Raw genomic sequence first — 11913 nt, 5'->3', positions numbered from 1 at the left:
GCCGGACTGGGCCAGGCCGGGCGGCGGACGCGCGAGCCGGCGATCCAGGGGAGAGGCGGCAGCCATCCAGGGCGGGCCGGGTTTAAAAAAAAAGTCGCGGCGGCGGCGGTCGCTGCTCAGGGAAGGAGGCCCGAGGGCCGCGTGCAGCGGGCGGGGGGCGGCTGCGCCGCGTCCCGGAGCCGGGAGCCGCCGGGAGCCGGCGGGCGGGCAGGCGGAGGCGGCGGCGGCGGCTGCAGGAGCAGCAGCGGCGGCGGCGGCGGCGGCGGCATCTCCTCCTCACATGACCCCACTGTTTGTCCCCGTGATCAGCGCGAGCGGCTCCCGTGTCTCCTCCGTCCCCTCCTGCCGCGCGGCGTGAGCGCCGGGCTCGGGGGCCCCCCCCGGCCGCCCGCCCCCTCCCCTCCCTCCCCTCCCCTCCCCTCCCCCCCCGGGCCCCGCGCCCCCCCCGCCCCCACCCCCCCCATGGACATGCTGGACCCGGGTCTGGATCCCGCTGCCTCGGCCACCGCTGCTGCCGCCGCCAGGTAAGAGTGCCCGACCGGTCCGTGCCCCCGCGCGCCCTGGCCCCGGCCCTTCGGCCTGGCGCCGGGGCCGCCATGATCCCGAGCGGCCGCTGGGCCCAGCTCAAAATGGAGGCTGCGAGGGAGGGGGAACCCGCGCTAATAGCCTCGGCCCCGGGTCCTAGCGGTGCCCTAGCTCCAGACTGGGCCGGACGGGACGGGGGCCGTGCACCTGGGCAAAGGGGCGGGGGCGCGGTTGGCCCTGACCCCCTCTTCTTCCCGTGCTCCCCGCAGTCACGATAAGGGACCCGAGGCAGAGGAGGGCGTCGAGCTGCAGGAAGGTGAGTGCTCGCGGGTCTCACCGGGGCCGCGGCCTGCGCCCGGGGAGGGGACTGGGGGCGCCTTGGCCGCGTGACCACTGACCATGCCCCCCCCCTTCGACCGCAGGCGGGGACGGCCCTGGGGCGGAGGAGCAGACTGCGGTGGCCATCGCCAGCGTCCAGCAGGCGGCGTTTGGCGACCACAACATCCAGTACCAGTTCCGCACAGAGAATAATGGAGGACAGGTGAAGCTGCGGGTCGGGAGCCCGCGGGCAAGTGGAGGAGGGTTGAGCCGAGGGTCTGACCGGCGAGCTGGGAGGGGCTCAGACCTGGCCGCGGCCGGGACCCCGGAGCCGATCTCGCTGCTCTGCCGCCCCCTGCAGGTGACGTACCGCGTAGTCCAGGTGACTGATGGTCAGCTGGATGGCCAGGGAGACACGGCTGGCGCCGTCAGCGTCGTGTCTACGGCTGCCTTTGCCGGGGGGCAGCAGGCTGTGACCCAGGTGGGTGTGGATGGGGCATCCCAGCGTCCTGGCCCCACTGCTGCCTCTGTGCCCCCAGGTCCCGCAGCGCCCTTCCCACTGGTAGGTGCCCACAAGCCCTGTGGGGATGGAGAGGGGACACTGACGCTGTTCTTGGGAATCCCCAGAGGGTGGGGCAGGTGGTACACTGATGCTACCTTTAGACCATCGGGGGGGTGGGTCAGATCCCAGTTCTTCCAGGTGAAACTTGGGTCAAGAGCTTTGATACCATTTTTTCTTTCCTTAAGATGGGGATGATGGTAACAGGGAAGCCTCCTAGATGTGAGAGTGGATCATGCTGTCAATTGATTGCTGGGCCTGTGCTCAGTTCTCCGGCTAAGAGACAAGGCAGAGTGGCACACACAGAGGGATTTCCCATGGTCCTGAGCGCGTGGGGAACGTCCAACATGGCAAGAAGGGGATGGGTTGGTGAACAAAGATGGCTAAGTGTGGCCTCTGTGTCCTCCTACTCCCCAGGCCGTAATCCAAAATCCCTTCAGCAATGGCGGCAGCCCGGCAGCTGAGGCTGTCAGTGGGGAGGCCCGGTTTGCCTATTTCCCAGCATCCAGTGTGGGAGATACCACAGCTGTGTCCGTACAGACCACAGACCAGAGCTTGCAGGCCGGAGGTAAAGGAAGGGCCAGGGCGGAAGGCAGGGGAGGCAGCAGGCTAGCAGGGAGGGAAGCCCCCCCAAGCTGTTTCTAACTGCCCCTCCCCTCCAGTTTTGGCCCTAACTCCCGCTTTCCCTGCAGGCCAGTTCTATGTCATGATGACGCCACAAGATGTGCTTCAGACAGGAACGCAGAGGACGATTGCACCCCGGACACACCCCTACTCCCCGTACGTGCAGGGGTCCCCAAGAGCGGCTGGTGTGAGGGGTCCAAAGGAAGGGAAGGTTTTCTGGAATGGGAGCCAGACAGTTGTGCACACAATAAGCAGTCAGTATATTTTCTGATTTCTAATTTCTAATTTTCTAATTTTGCTTTTTGAGTGTAAGCAAGGGAATTAGCATTTTTCCTCTTTTTGCACTGGAGTTTACTTTGCAGGGATAATTTTTAAGTCTGACTCCTTAACAGATGTGTAGACAAATGGGACCTGAAGGAACCCGTGCCTATCTTCTTCCTCTTCTAGGAAAATTGACGGAACCAGAACACCACGGGATGAAAGGAGGAGGGCCCAGCACAACGAAGGTACAGTCTGGGGGAGTTTCTGGGCCCCACAGCCACCACCAGGCCCAGTCCTTTGTGTCATAGATCGCCAACACGCCATGAGTGCTTAAGACGTGTTTGGTGAATGCTGGAAATGTAGAAACAGGTAGAAGTTCGTTGTCAGGAACAGATAGGCAGGAGGTGTGAACTGGAGGTTGTTTTTTCATGCTGGCTAGTGACCTTGAACTCACGGTCAGCGTCTTAAGTGGCAGACTGCATGTTTACCTGTGGATTTTCTGCCTCTCTTGAAAAATCGGTTTGCTTTGGTTTCCCTAGGACTGCCTTCCCATGTGGCAGCTGTCGTGCTCTTGTCTGTCAGTTTCCCCTGTTCCCCTGCCCATCTAATTTCTAGAAGCAGCTCTGGTCTGCTGGGGAGCATGTCAGAGATTGCAGCTCCCAGAAGCTGTGCCCCTCGCTGGCCAAGGCTGCACGTCAGGTCCTTCCATTAAACACTGGATCCCACCTTGAAGTCATTTTGGTTCTTAATACTGTCCCTTAGTCCTCCACTGTGTTCCCTCCTCCCTGTCATGGTAGCATGCATGTCCAGGGGAGCACTATGCCTAGACAGTCATCCCTCTGCGAGTGTTCCCTGAAGTTGGAATCTAGGCTGGGTGGCGTGCACCCTGGGCTGGTCTGGAGCCTGGTCTGCGGTACCAAGGAGGCTGGTGTCTTTCACAGAGAGCTGGCCTTTGGGGGAGACTGTCAGGCAGAGGAGAGCACCGGCTGGGGGGAAGGCAGAATGAGACGAGGCTGCTTCGGGGAGTGCTGATTTGGTCAAGACAGAGGTTGTGAAGTGTTGGGGGTGGGGGACCAAGGAGGACTAAGGCAAGTGTTAAATGTCAGGGTGTGGCCTTGAGAGTCCTGAAGGTGTCCAGTTGGGTTTGAGCCTTTTCAGCTATGACCCGAGCAGCTCACTGGGCTCGGCCTCTAATACATCTGTACCCCATATCTGCCTGGCTTTTAGGCCCTCGGGTCCTGGGGGTGATAGAACAAATGAGGTCTTGGCTCTCACAGTGTTCCTCCTGGTGAGAGAGACAGATTACACAAGGCTGTGGTGTGATGTGAGGTCACGTAGGTCCCGAGGAGGAGATAAGGCCCCACGAGAAGCTGGAGAGTGATAGCGGCAGGGCGCTCTGTGGGCCTCTCAGAGATGTGACGTTGGAGCAGAGAGGTCTGAACGGGCCAGCCAAGTCCCTGAGGAAGAGTCCCAGGCAGAGGGATTGGCAAGTGCAGACCCCCAGGCCCGAGCCAGAGCAGACTGGATGTGTTTGAAGAAGAGTGGAATTCAGAGAAGGAAAGAGGAAGTTGGTGGCGATGCGGGAGGGCTGGCCAGGTCACGCGGGGCCTTGTAAGAACAGCATCCCTACTCCAGGGTTTTTATTCTAGTCAGAGGGGAAACCAGCAGAGGGGTCTGTGTATGGAGGTGACAGGACACCAGAGGCTGGGACATCAGAGGAGGTGACTGTAGCTGTCAGCCTGAGACAGGACAGGGCATGAAGTAGGGGAGTGCGTGGGGCAGAAGATTCCGAGGCTGGAGAATCAAGGTTTCGTGGTGGCGTCAGGTTGGTTGGAAGGGAAGAGGGGAGGGTCCGAGCTTGGTTTTGGGGCACGGTGTGTTTGAGGGGCCTCCAGTAGGCTACCCACGCAGTCCCGGCCTGGCTGCTTACTGGCTCTCTGACGTCGGGCTGCTTCTCAGACCCTGCATCTGTTGAGTTGCGTGTGAAATGGCCTTGGCTCGACTTGCCCCGACGCTCGTGGCCAGTTCTGCTACTGCAGACACGCAAGCCTGTGGCCGTGCAGTGGGCCACATGGTAAGGCTGCGGCCTGTGACTCAGGGCCCCCCTCCACCCTGCTCTGCACGCTCTGCCTGTTGCCTGCAAAGTCTTGAATCTTTCTCATCCTGCAAAAAGCAGTCAGCAGTCTTTCTCATAACCTTGTCCTTCCACTCCTGCTGCATCCATTCTCTTGTCTCCCAACCTGCACACGTCTTTGATCCATCCTCTGTCCCCCCTCCCTGGACCCTGGGCCATTTGGCTCATTTCTCTACCAAAAGAGGTCTGTCTGAGGTCACCCATGACGACCTCATTGCCAAATCCACTGGCTTCCTTTCCTGTCTGTGCTCCAAGCCTCTGACCCTGCCTGTTCCTTTCGGGAATGTTCCTTGCTGCTCTGTGCACACTCATTTTCCTGCATTCTGCTTTTCCCTCCCGGTTTGCTTAGAGCAGAGCTTCCCAGTAGCTCCAGGAAGCTTGTTAACAGTCACGATCTCCAGGGCTGTCCTCTCAAGGTTCAGAACGAGTAAGTCACAGGAAGGCCCAGGAGCTTGGATTTGAACAAGTTATCCATGTGATTCTTCCCATTGGGCAAGGCTGGAAACTGCTTTGACTCTTGGTGTCCCTAAAGGTCTGGCCTGTCTTCCGTTGGCCTCAGGAGAGTTGAAGCCTTTGGGATGGGACTTCATCCCGGGGATGGTTAGCATCCCCAAACCTGTCCCCAGTTGTAGGCATTCATCATTGCTCCAGAAAAGAGTGATTCTGACAAGGGGAGTCCTCCCAGGGCTCCCCGTCGCCCTGGCCCCTGGCTGTGTACAAAGCTGTTTCTATTCCATTCTTCTCTCCTGAACTCCAGAGCCATAATTTGAACCACCCCTTCAAAATCTTCATATCTGGGTGTCCTTGAGACACCTCATAACTCAGCTTGTCCAAAACAAAGTCAGTCCCACCACCCCTACCCCCAAAGGCTCCCATGCAACATGTCCTTTCCCAGAGGGAAAAGGCACCCCTGTTAGAATTACCCAAGCCAGCACCAAAAGTCAGGGCCACCCTCCACTCTGCCTGGGCTCCTTCCCCCACATCTACAAATCCCAAGATTCTGTGCTGAAGTAGATCTCAAATCGGCTTCTCTTTCTCCTTTTTCCCCTCTTTGCCACTGTTTCTTGGGAACGTCAGAGCCCATCTCCAAGCCCCGTGGGGAACTGGAGCCTGTGGGGCCAGCCCATTGCAGCCGGGTCAGAATTTGGGCCACTGTCACCGGGGACCTCTGAGGAGCCAGAAGTCCAGATCTTTATGTGAAATCTGATTTTCAAATGCCGGATGGGATTGCTTTTTCTATTTCATTAGTTTCTCCTCTCAATGTTGCTAATTCGTTCCATCTACTTACTTTGGGCTTAATTAGCTTGGAGTTTTTTCCCTAGCCTTTCAAGATGATTTAAATCTTTCTTTTTTCCCAACACAAGCCTTTCTAGTTGTAGATTTCACTCCAGTGGTGCTTCAGCTGAATCCTTTTGGATATATTGGTTTTCATTATCATTCAGTTTAAAATACTTTGCAATTTTCCTAATGATTTCTTCTTTGACCCCTGGGTTATTTAGAAGTACATTGCTTAATTTCAGAAGGTTTGTGGCTTTTCAGGATATTTTCTCGTCACTGATTTTTAATTTAGTTCTGTTCTGATGGAAAATGCACTCCTAGTATATAATGTTAGTCCTTTGAGATTTGTTGAGACTCATTTTATGGCCCTGAATATGGTCTGTGTTGTGAAAGCATCCACATGTGCTTGGAGAGAATGTGTGTCTCTACCACAGTGTGGAGTGCTCCCTCGGGGTCAGCCAGCTCAAGTTGGTTGACACTTGTCAGGTTTTCTTTTTTTTTTTTTTTTTTTTAAGATTTTATATATTTATTTGATGGAGAGAGAGAGAGATGATAAGTAGGCAGAGAGGCAGGCAGAGAGAGAGGAGGAACCAGGCTCCCTGCTGAGCAGAGAGCCTGATGCGGGCCCCAATCCCAGGACCCCAGGATCATGACATGAGCTGAAGGCAGAGGCTTAACCCACCGAGCCACCCACGTGCCTCATTTGTCAGGTTTTCTATCCTGACTTTTTTGTCTGCTGCTTTCCTCCGTTACTGAGAGAGGAACAATAACATCTCTAAGCGTGTCTGGGACTTTGTCCGTTTCTCCCCTCTCCTGGAAGATTTCATTTCTGGCTAGTTTTCAGTATCCTATGGGTGTAACTGAAGCTTGTCTCTGGAATAGGTGTGGCTTTGGTCTTGACGGGTCATCTTGTTTCAAATGTGCCAGGATGGTCTTCCCCAGCCACAGGCCTGCCCACCGTACTACCTGCTCAGTGAAAGGGCCAGGGCCCATCACCAGAGCATTCGAGGCCTTCACAGCCTGGTCTTTTCCACCCCCAGCTGCACCCCAGAGTATATCCAGACATTTCTGCATGTTCCATGCCTGTCTGCCTGATGCCCCTCCCTTCAGAACCAGCCCCAATGTGCTCTCTCCAAGTCTTTCTCTGAAGGCCCACCATGCCCCAGCGCCATGCAGAAAGCATTGGCTCACCCTGGCATGCCCCCTGGCATGTGGTGCAACCTTCAATCTTAACACTCCACCGGTATCCATGTCCCCTGTTCATACGCATTGCATGGGGTGCCACGAGCACCAGCGGGGCGGAGCCAGAGTCCGCCACAGACTCTGGGCTTGCAAGGTGCACCCCTGCACACAGTCAGGCAGGCAGAAAGGTTTTTTGGTTTGGGGTTTTTTGGGGTTTTTGAATTTTTATTTATTTGGGGGTGCAGAGGGAGAGAATCCCAAGCAGACTTCCTGCTGAGTACAAGCGTGACCTGGGGCTCAATCCCACAACCCTTTGATATTGTGACCTGAGCCAAAACCATGAGTCAGACGCTGAGCCTCCCAGGCGCCCCGGGCAGTCAGTAAGTTTAAAGTGAATGCAAACTGGAGAAGATGTGCCTGCTCTCCACCCCCACACCCCTGCCCTCTGCTGGCTGGAAGGGAAGAATACAAAGTAGGAGGCCTGGTGCCCGGGCTTGAGAATGCCAGACCGCATGAGGGGAGAGCAGGAAGCGGAGAGGCCGTCTGCTGTTGCGTTCCTCTGCTGAACCCTGGACATAGAGCGCACTGCTCTATTTGGGGATGGGGTGGCCAGCGCCACCAGGCCCGGGCAGACTCTTGGTTCCACTGAGGTATTTAGCCACAGAGTTCCCAGGTTGTAGGACATGGCCATCCTCCGTGGGGAGCTGCAGCTCTCCCCAGGGTGATGGGACGTGGGCATTGCACACTCACCCCAGGGCGACTGGTGACTGAAGTGGAGGCCTGGAGAGCAAGGGAGGAAGAGGGACCAGGGAGGAAGCGAGTCCCTGGAGGGGGGGGGTGTGTCATAATCCAGACCGGAGCAGGGGGAACCTGGACGTGGGAGGGGACTTGCGATGGGCAGGCAGAGCCAGGTGCCAGCAGCCAGCATGGGATTAGCTGATGAGCAGCCAGGCATGTTTGTGAGAACAGCGGGGTCAATGGCGGGGACCTCAGAGTCCATGAGGAGTGAGGGGTGTGATTCTGGCCCACCCTGCCTTTTCACTCTTCCCCAGACCCCTTCTGGCAACCCCCACTAGCACTGCCCAGCCCCGAGAAGATACTCCTTTGCCCCGCTTTGCACATCCCACCTGTAGGCGGCGTCTGTCCCTGAGCTGTCCTGGCAGGAGGGAAGACCAGGGTCTGTGATGGTTGGGGAAGGTGTCTGGACCTTCTTGGGTGTGTCCACACCGGCGCCTAGGATTGCGCTTGGAAGGTGAGGAAGATTCTAGCCCAGCTTTGCTTCTGTGGGTCCTGAACCCTAGTGTGAGGTGCCAGTGAGGGCAGATCCCAAGCAGCTGTCTCGTAAGGTTGTGACGTGAGCCTGATGAGAAGCTGGAGGGAAGGCACGTGCCCCATCTGGATGGGGTACCTGCCACTCAGGTCAGCTGACAGAGTTTGGGTGAGATGGCTGAGTGTTAAGAGAATTAAATCACAAGTCTGAATTTTTCAGAAGTCGTCTTCCATTGGCCTGTCAGCCCTGGCCTTCAAGGTAGAGTTCACATTGCTCTTGGGGGACTCAGTGCCTGGTGGGGCCAGGCCCCCGAGAGCCACAAGTGCCAGCCTGGGACTCACTGCCCGGGCTCTGGAGAGGGATTTTAGTTAGGGGCAAGACATGGTCAGACTATGATTTTAAAGATAAAGGAAAAACAAACTTGGGGAGCCCAAAGGAAGGCCTGAGTACTGAAAAATGGAAGGCAGCAGCCATGCGGGAGCAGATGGGGGTGCCGGGGTCCTGTGGAAAGGGGCCCTGGCTCATTCCAGCCTCCTAAGAACACAAGCCACAACTCCCATTTTTCAGAAGATGCCAATTACTACGTGAAATTTAATTTCACGTAACATTAATTTAAATGTTGGCTCCGATTTTTTAAATCTGCCAGGCTGGTCAACAAAATGAACCCACCGTCCCCAGCTGTTGATTCTGCCCTAAAGGTGTGTGCGTGGCCCTTGAGGCCGAGACCTTGTTCCTCTCGAGAAGCAGCGGGAGGCGGGGCACAGGTGCCTGCGTCTGGGCACTGCTGCGCTGTCCCCGTCCGCGCTGGTGGGAGAGCGCCTGGCACGCAGAAAGGTTCCAGGAGCCCTGCCGCTGATGCTCCTCTTCCCTCTTGCAGTGGAGCGGAGGCGGAGGGACAAGATCAACAACTGGATCGTCCAACTTTCCAAAATCATTCCAGACTGTAACGCAGACAACAGCAAGACGGGAGCGGTAGGTGCCCCCCCCTCCGCCCCACTCCCACCCTGGCCCTCCAGACCCCCATACCGCCCGGGACAGGGCCCTGCCCGAGCCTGGCCGGGCCCCTGGGCTTGGGCAGGCACCATCCGGGGCCAGCTGGCGGGCGGCGCTCACTGGCGCCCTTGCCCACCCCCCAGAGTAAAGGAGGGATCCTGTCAAAGGCCTGCGACTACATCCGGGAGCTGCGCCAGACCAACCAGCGCATGCAGGAGACCTTTAAGGAGGCCGAGCGGCTGCAGATGGACAATGAGCTCCTGAGGCAGCAGGTGAGGGGCGCGATGGGAGGGGCCAGGGCGGAGCCAGCCCAGGTGTGGGGAGCCAGCCCCTGGCTCCTCGTCCCCTGGCGGGTCCCCCTGTCGTGTCATATGTGCCAGATCGAGGAGCTGAAGAACGAGAACGCCGTGCTCCGTGCCCAGCTGCAGCAGCACAACCTGGAGATGGTGGGCGAGAGCGCGCGGCAGTGACGCCCACCCCACTGCGCGGCGGGGGCCCCTCCGGCCCTGCCGCCCCTTCCCCAGCCCTTAGCACAGAGAGGGACAGACGCCCCTCCCCCAGCTGCGTTTTTTTATAGTAGATTTTTAACAAAACGGGGAGAAATAATGCATTTCTGTGGATAAGCACCCACTGCTCTCCTCAACTTGGGAAACGATATCCTCCCTCCCCTCTGTCTGTCTCCCTTCTCCGGCCCCCACGAAGCCCCAGCACTTCTAGTGGTCTTGCCTGGAGGCACGAGGGAAGAGGACAGAGACCCTGCCATATCCCACTGCCTCCTTGGTCTCTAGAGGTACTGAGACAGGGTGCTTTAGGGAAGGAGGGGAGTCTTTAGGGGGCCATCCCCGGGGCCTGGACCTACGCAGGGAGGCCATGTCCCACCCCACCTCTTGTTTCTGGATCCCTGCTCCCCTTTGAGTGTGTGTGTGTGTTTTAATTTTCTTTATGGAAAAGTGGACAAAAAAAATAGAGAGAGAGGTATTTAACTGCAATAAACTGGCCCCATGTGGCCCCGCCTTGTCTGTCTGTGTCTCTGTCCATCTTGGGTGTGGGGAGGGAGCCCGCCGTCCATGCAGAACTCCGTGAGGGCAACTCTGGGAGCATGGCCTCGGTGTGTGTGGCTGTGGACCCCGGTCTGTCGGTGGGTCAGATGGGTGGAGAAATTAAGGACTATCCCCTTTGAGGCTCCAGGTGCGCATATGTGGTGTGGGGGCGTGGGGCACTAGGGTCAAGGACATGTCTCATGTTTTCCGAGGAGAGGCTGGGGTCTCTCCTGTCATCTGTTACTAAAAACAGCACTGGCTTCTGACCCTGCCCTTAAGGGTTGAAGCCCTCCCCTCTGTACCAGCCAATGGTGGAGCCTGGCCTTGAGCCCCCCACCCCCAGGAAGGGCAGATGGCCAGGAAGCCGGGCTTGGCCCGGCAGCCTGTCGCCTCACCCTGTGGCTCTGGCGCCTGCACTGTGACCCCTGCCCCGGCTAGTGATGAAACCTGGCCTCAGCTGCGATGCGGTGCTGCCTGGGGCTGCTGGGGGACGCCACTGCGTCTCCCTGGGGCTGAGTGTGCAGCGTGGCCCTGTGCAACCCCCAGGACGGAGGCCGGTCCTCCTGCTCACCTGGCCCACCTCTCCACCTGCTCCCCATCCCAAATGCTCCCAACGGCTCCCAACTGGTCTGCCCCCTGATGGGCCCTGTCTCCCTTTACCCCTCTGACTGAGGCCGTTAGAGCAAAGATGTTTGGCGCAGGGGGCGGCCTGCACTTCCCAGACCCCACTCCCTCCACTTCCCTGGTTTCAAGTGGGCCTTGGCAAGCAGGTCAGGGCTGGGAGGAGTGTTCATTCCTTGGCAGCATTGCCCACAGGCCGTTAGGCTGGAGCTGACCCTGCCTGGGTGGTCCCCAAGTGAGTCAGGGAGGCAGCGGGCCAGAGGCCTGTCTTCGGAATCAGGGTTTGTGGTTCCCTGGACTACATGCACCCAGAGACGGCTCAGAGTTTGTGGGAGTGAGGTTGCCAGGTCAGGCCACCTGTCTCATCTTTCCATCGGCGCCATACTGGAGAACCAGCTCTCAAGAAAAAAGGCCCAGGTTTATAGAGTCAGCCAATGTCTAGGGTTGAAATATTCCCAGTGCCAAGGTGGGCCCTGTCTAGCACGTTCTCCTGTGCCCTCCTGTGCTTGAGGGGAGACAGCCAAATGGTGAGAACACAGGCCCCCGTGTCAGGCAGCTCAGGCTGTAGCACTAGCTCTAGCCTAGCTTTAACCCTAGCCCTGGCCTCCGACCGGGGGAGTTGAGCAGTGTCCCAGTCTCTTCCTACAGTTCCTAGAAAGTGAAGATGACAGGCTGGGCGCTGTGCTTAGAGGGAGCACGGTCTGGGCAGCCAGGCCTCGGGGGATTAGTGGCAAAGGAGGCAGCCGGGGTCCCTGAATGCAGAGCAGAGCCCAGCACAGGGCCGGCAGGAGCTGCTCGGAGGACAGGTGGCTGGGACGTGGGTCAGTACATCTGGCATAAAAGAAGCAGCGTCCAGTGTTAGTAACTAATGAATACTGCCGGCTCCTATGGGCAGAAGTTCCAAAGAAATTCTGATACTCAGGAAACCACCCGCATGCTGGGGGCTTGTGCTGACACAAACTCGTGCATCTAGCTGCCCAGTGTTTCCTGCTGGGATCTGCGCCCTGTGAGAGGGGAGTCTGAAGCAGTGGCCTGTAAGTGATGGCCAGCCTCCCAGGGGATGAGGACATTGAGAAAGGGTGGGGAATAGGAGGTCACTTCACTCCTG

The 11913-nt window shown here is 58.0% G+C and overlaps 1 protein-coding gene across 3 annotated transcripts; it reads left to right on the top strand.

Moving 5' to 3' along the window:
- The first annotated feature begins 417 nt into the window (after window positions 1-417).
- USF2 (upstream transcription factor 2, c-fos interacting) lies at window positions 418-10163 on the top strand. 3 transcript variants are annotated; one of them, XM_032323710.1, is made up of 10 exons: window positions 418-524; window positions 795-841; window positions 948-1066; window positions 1205-1324; window positions 1820-1970; window positions 2095-2182; window positions 2474-2532; window positions 9029-9123; window positions 9288-9416; window positions 9525-10163. In XM_032323710.1, exons 1-10 carry the CDS (start codon window positions 463-465, stop codon window positions 9612-9614), a joined length of 960 nt encoding a protein of 319 aa, XP_032179601.1. In that variant the 5' UTR covers window positions 418-462; the 3' UTR covers window positions 9615-10163. The 3 variants fall into 3 exon arrangements, with proteins under 3 accessions (XP_032179601.1, XP_032179600.1, XP_032179602.1); XM_032323709.1 differs by having other exon boundaries at window positions 1205-1405; XM_032323711.1 differs by lacking the exon at window positions 1205-1324.
- Window positions 10164-11913: the final 1750 nt, after the last annotated feature.

The sequence above is a fragment of the Mustela erminea genome, chromosome 19 (assembly GCF_009829155.1).
Source record: "Mustela erminea isolate mMusErm1 chromosome 19, mMusErm1.Pri, whole genome shotgun sequence".
NCBI classification, from domain to species: Eukaryota; Metazoa; Chordata; class Mammalia; order Carnivora; family Mustelidae; genus Mustela; species Mustela erminea.
This window is presented reverse-complemented; position numbering and strand designations above follow the sequence as displayed.

Excerpts from the sequence above, each read along its gene's own strand:
- USF2 (XM_032323709.1), top strand. The coding sequence starts at position 463 with ATGGACATGCTGGACCCGGGTCTGGATCCCGCTGCCTCGGCCACCGCT. Across the intron at positions 1,067-1,204 it reads CAGAGAATAATGGAGGACAG|GTGACGTACCGCGTAGTCCA; the intron begins GTGAAGCTGCGG and ends CGCCCCCTGCAG. Across the intron at positions 9,417-9,524 it reads ATGAGCTCCTGAGGCAGCAG|ATCGAGGAGCTGAAGAACGA; the intron begins GTGAGGGGCGCG and ends CATATGTGCCAG.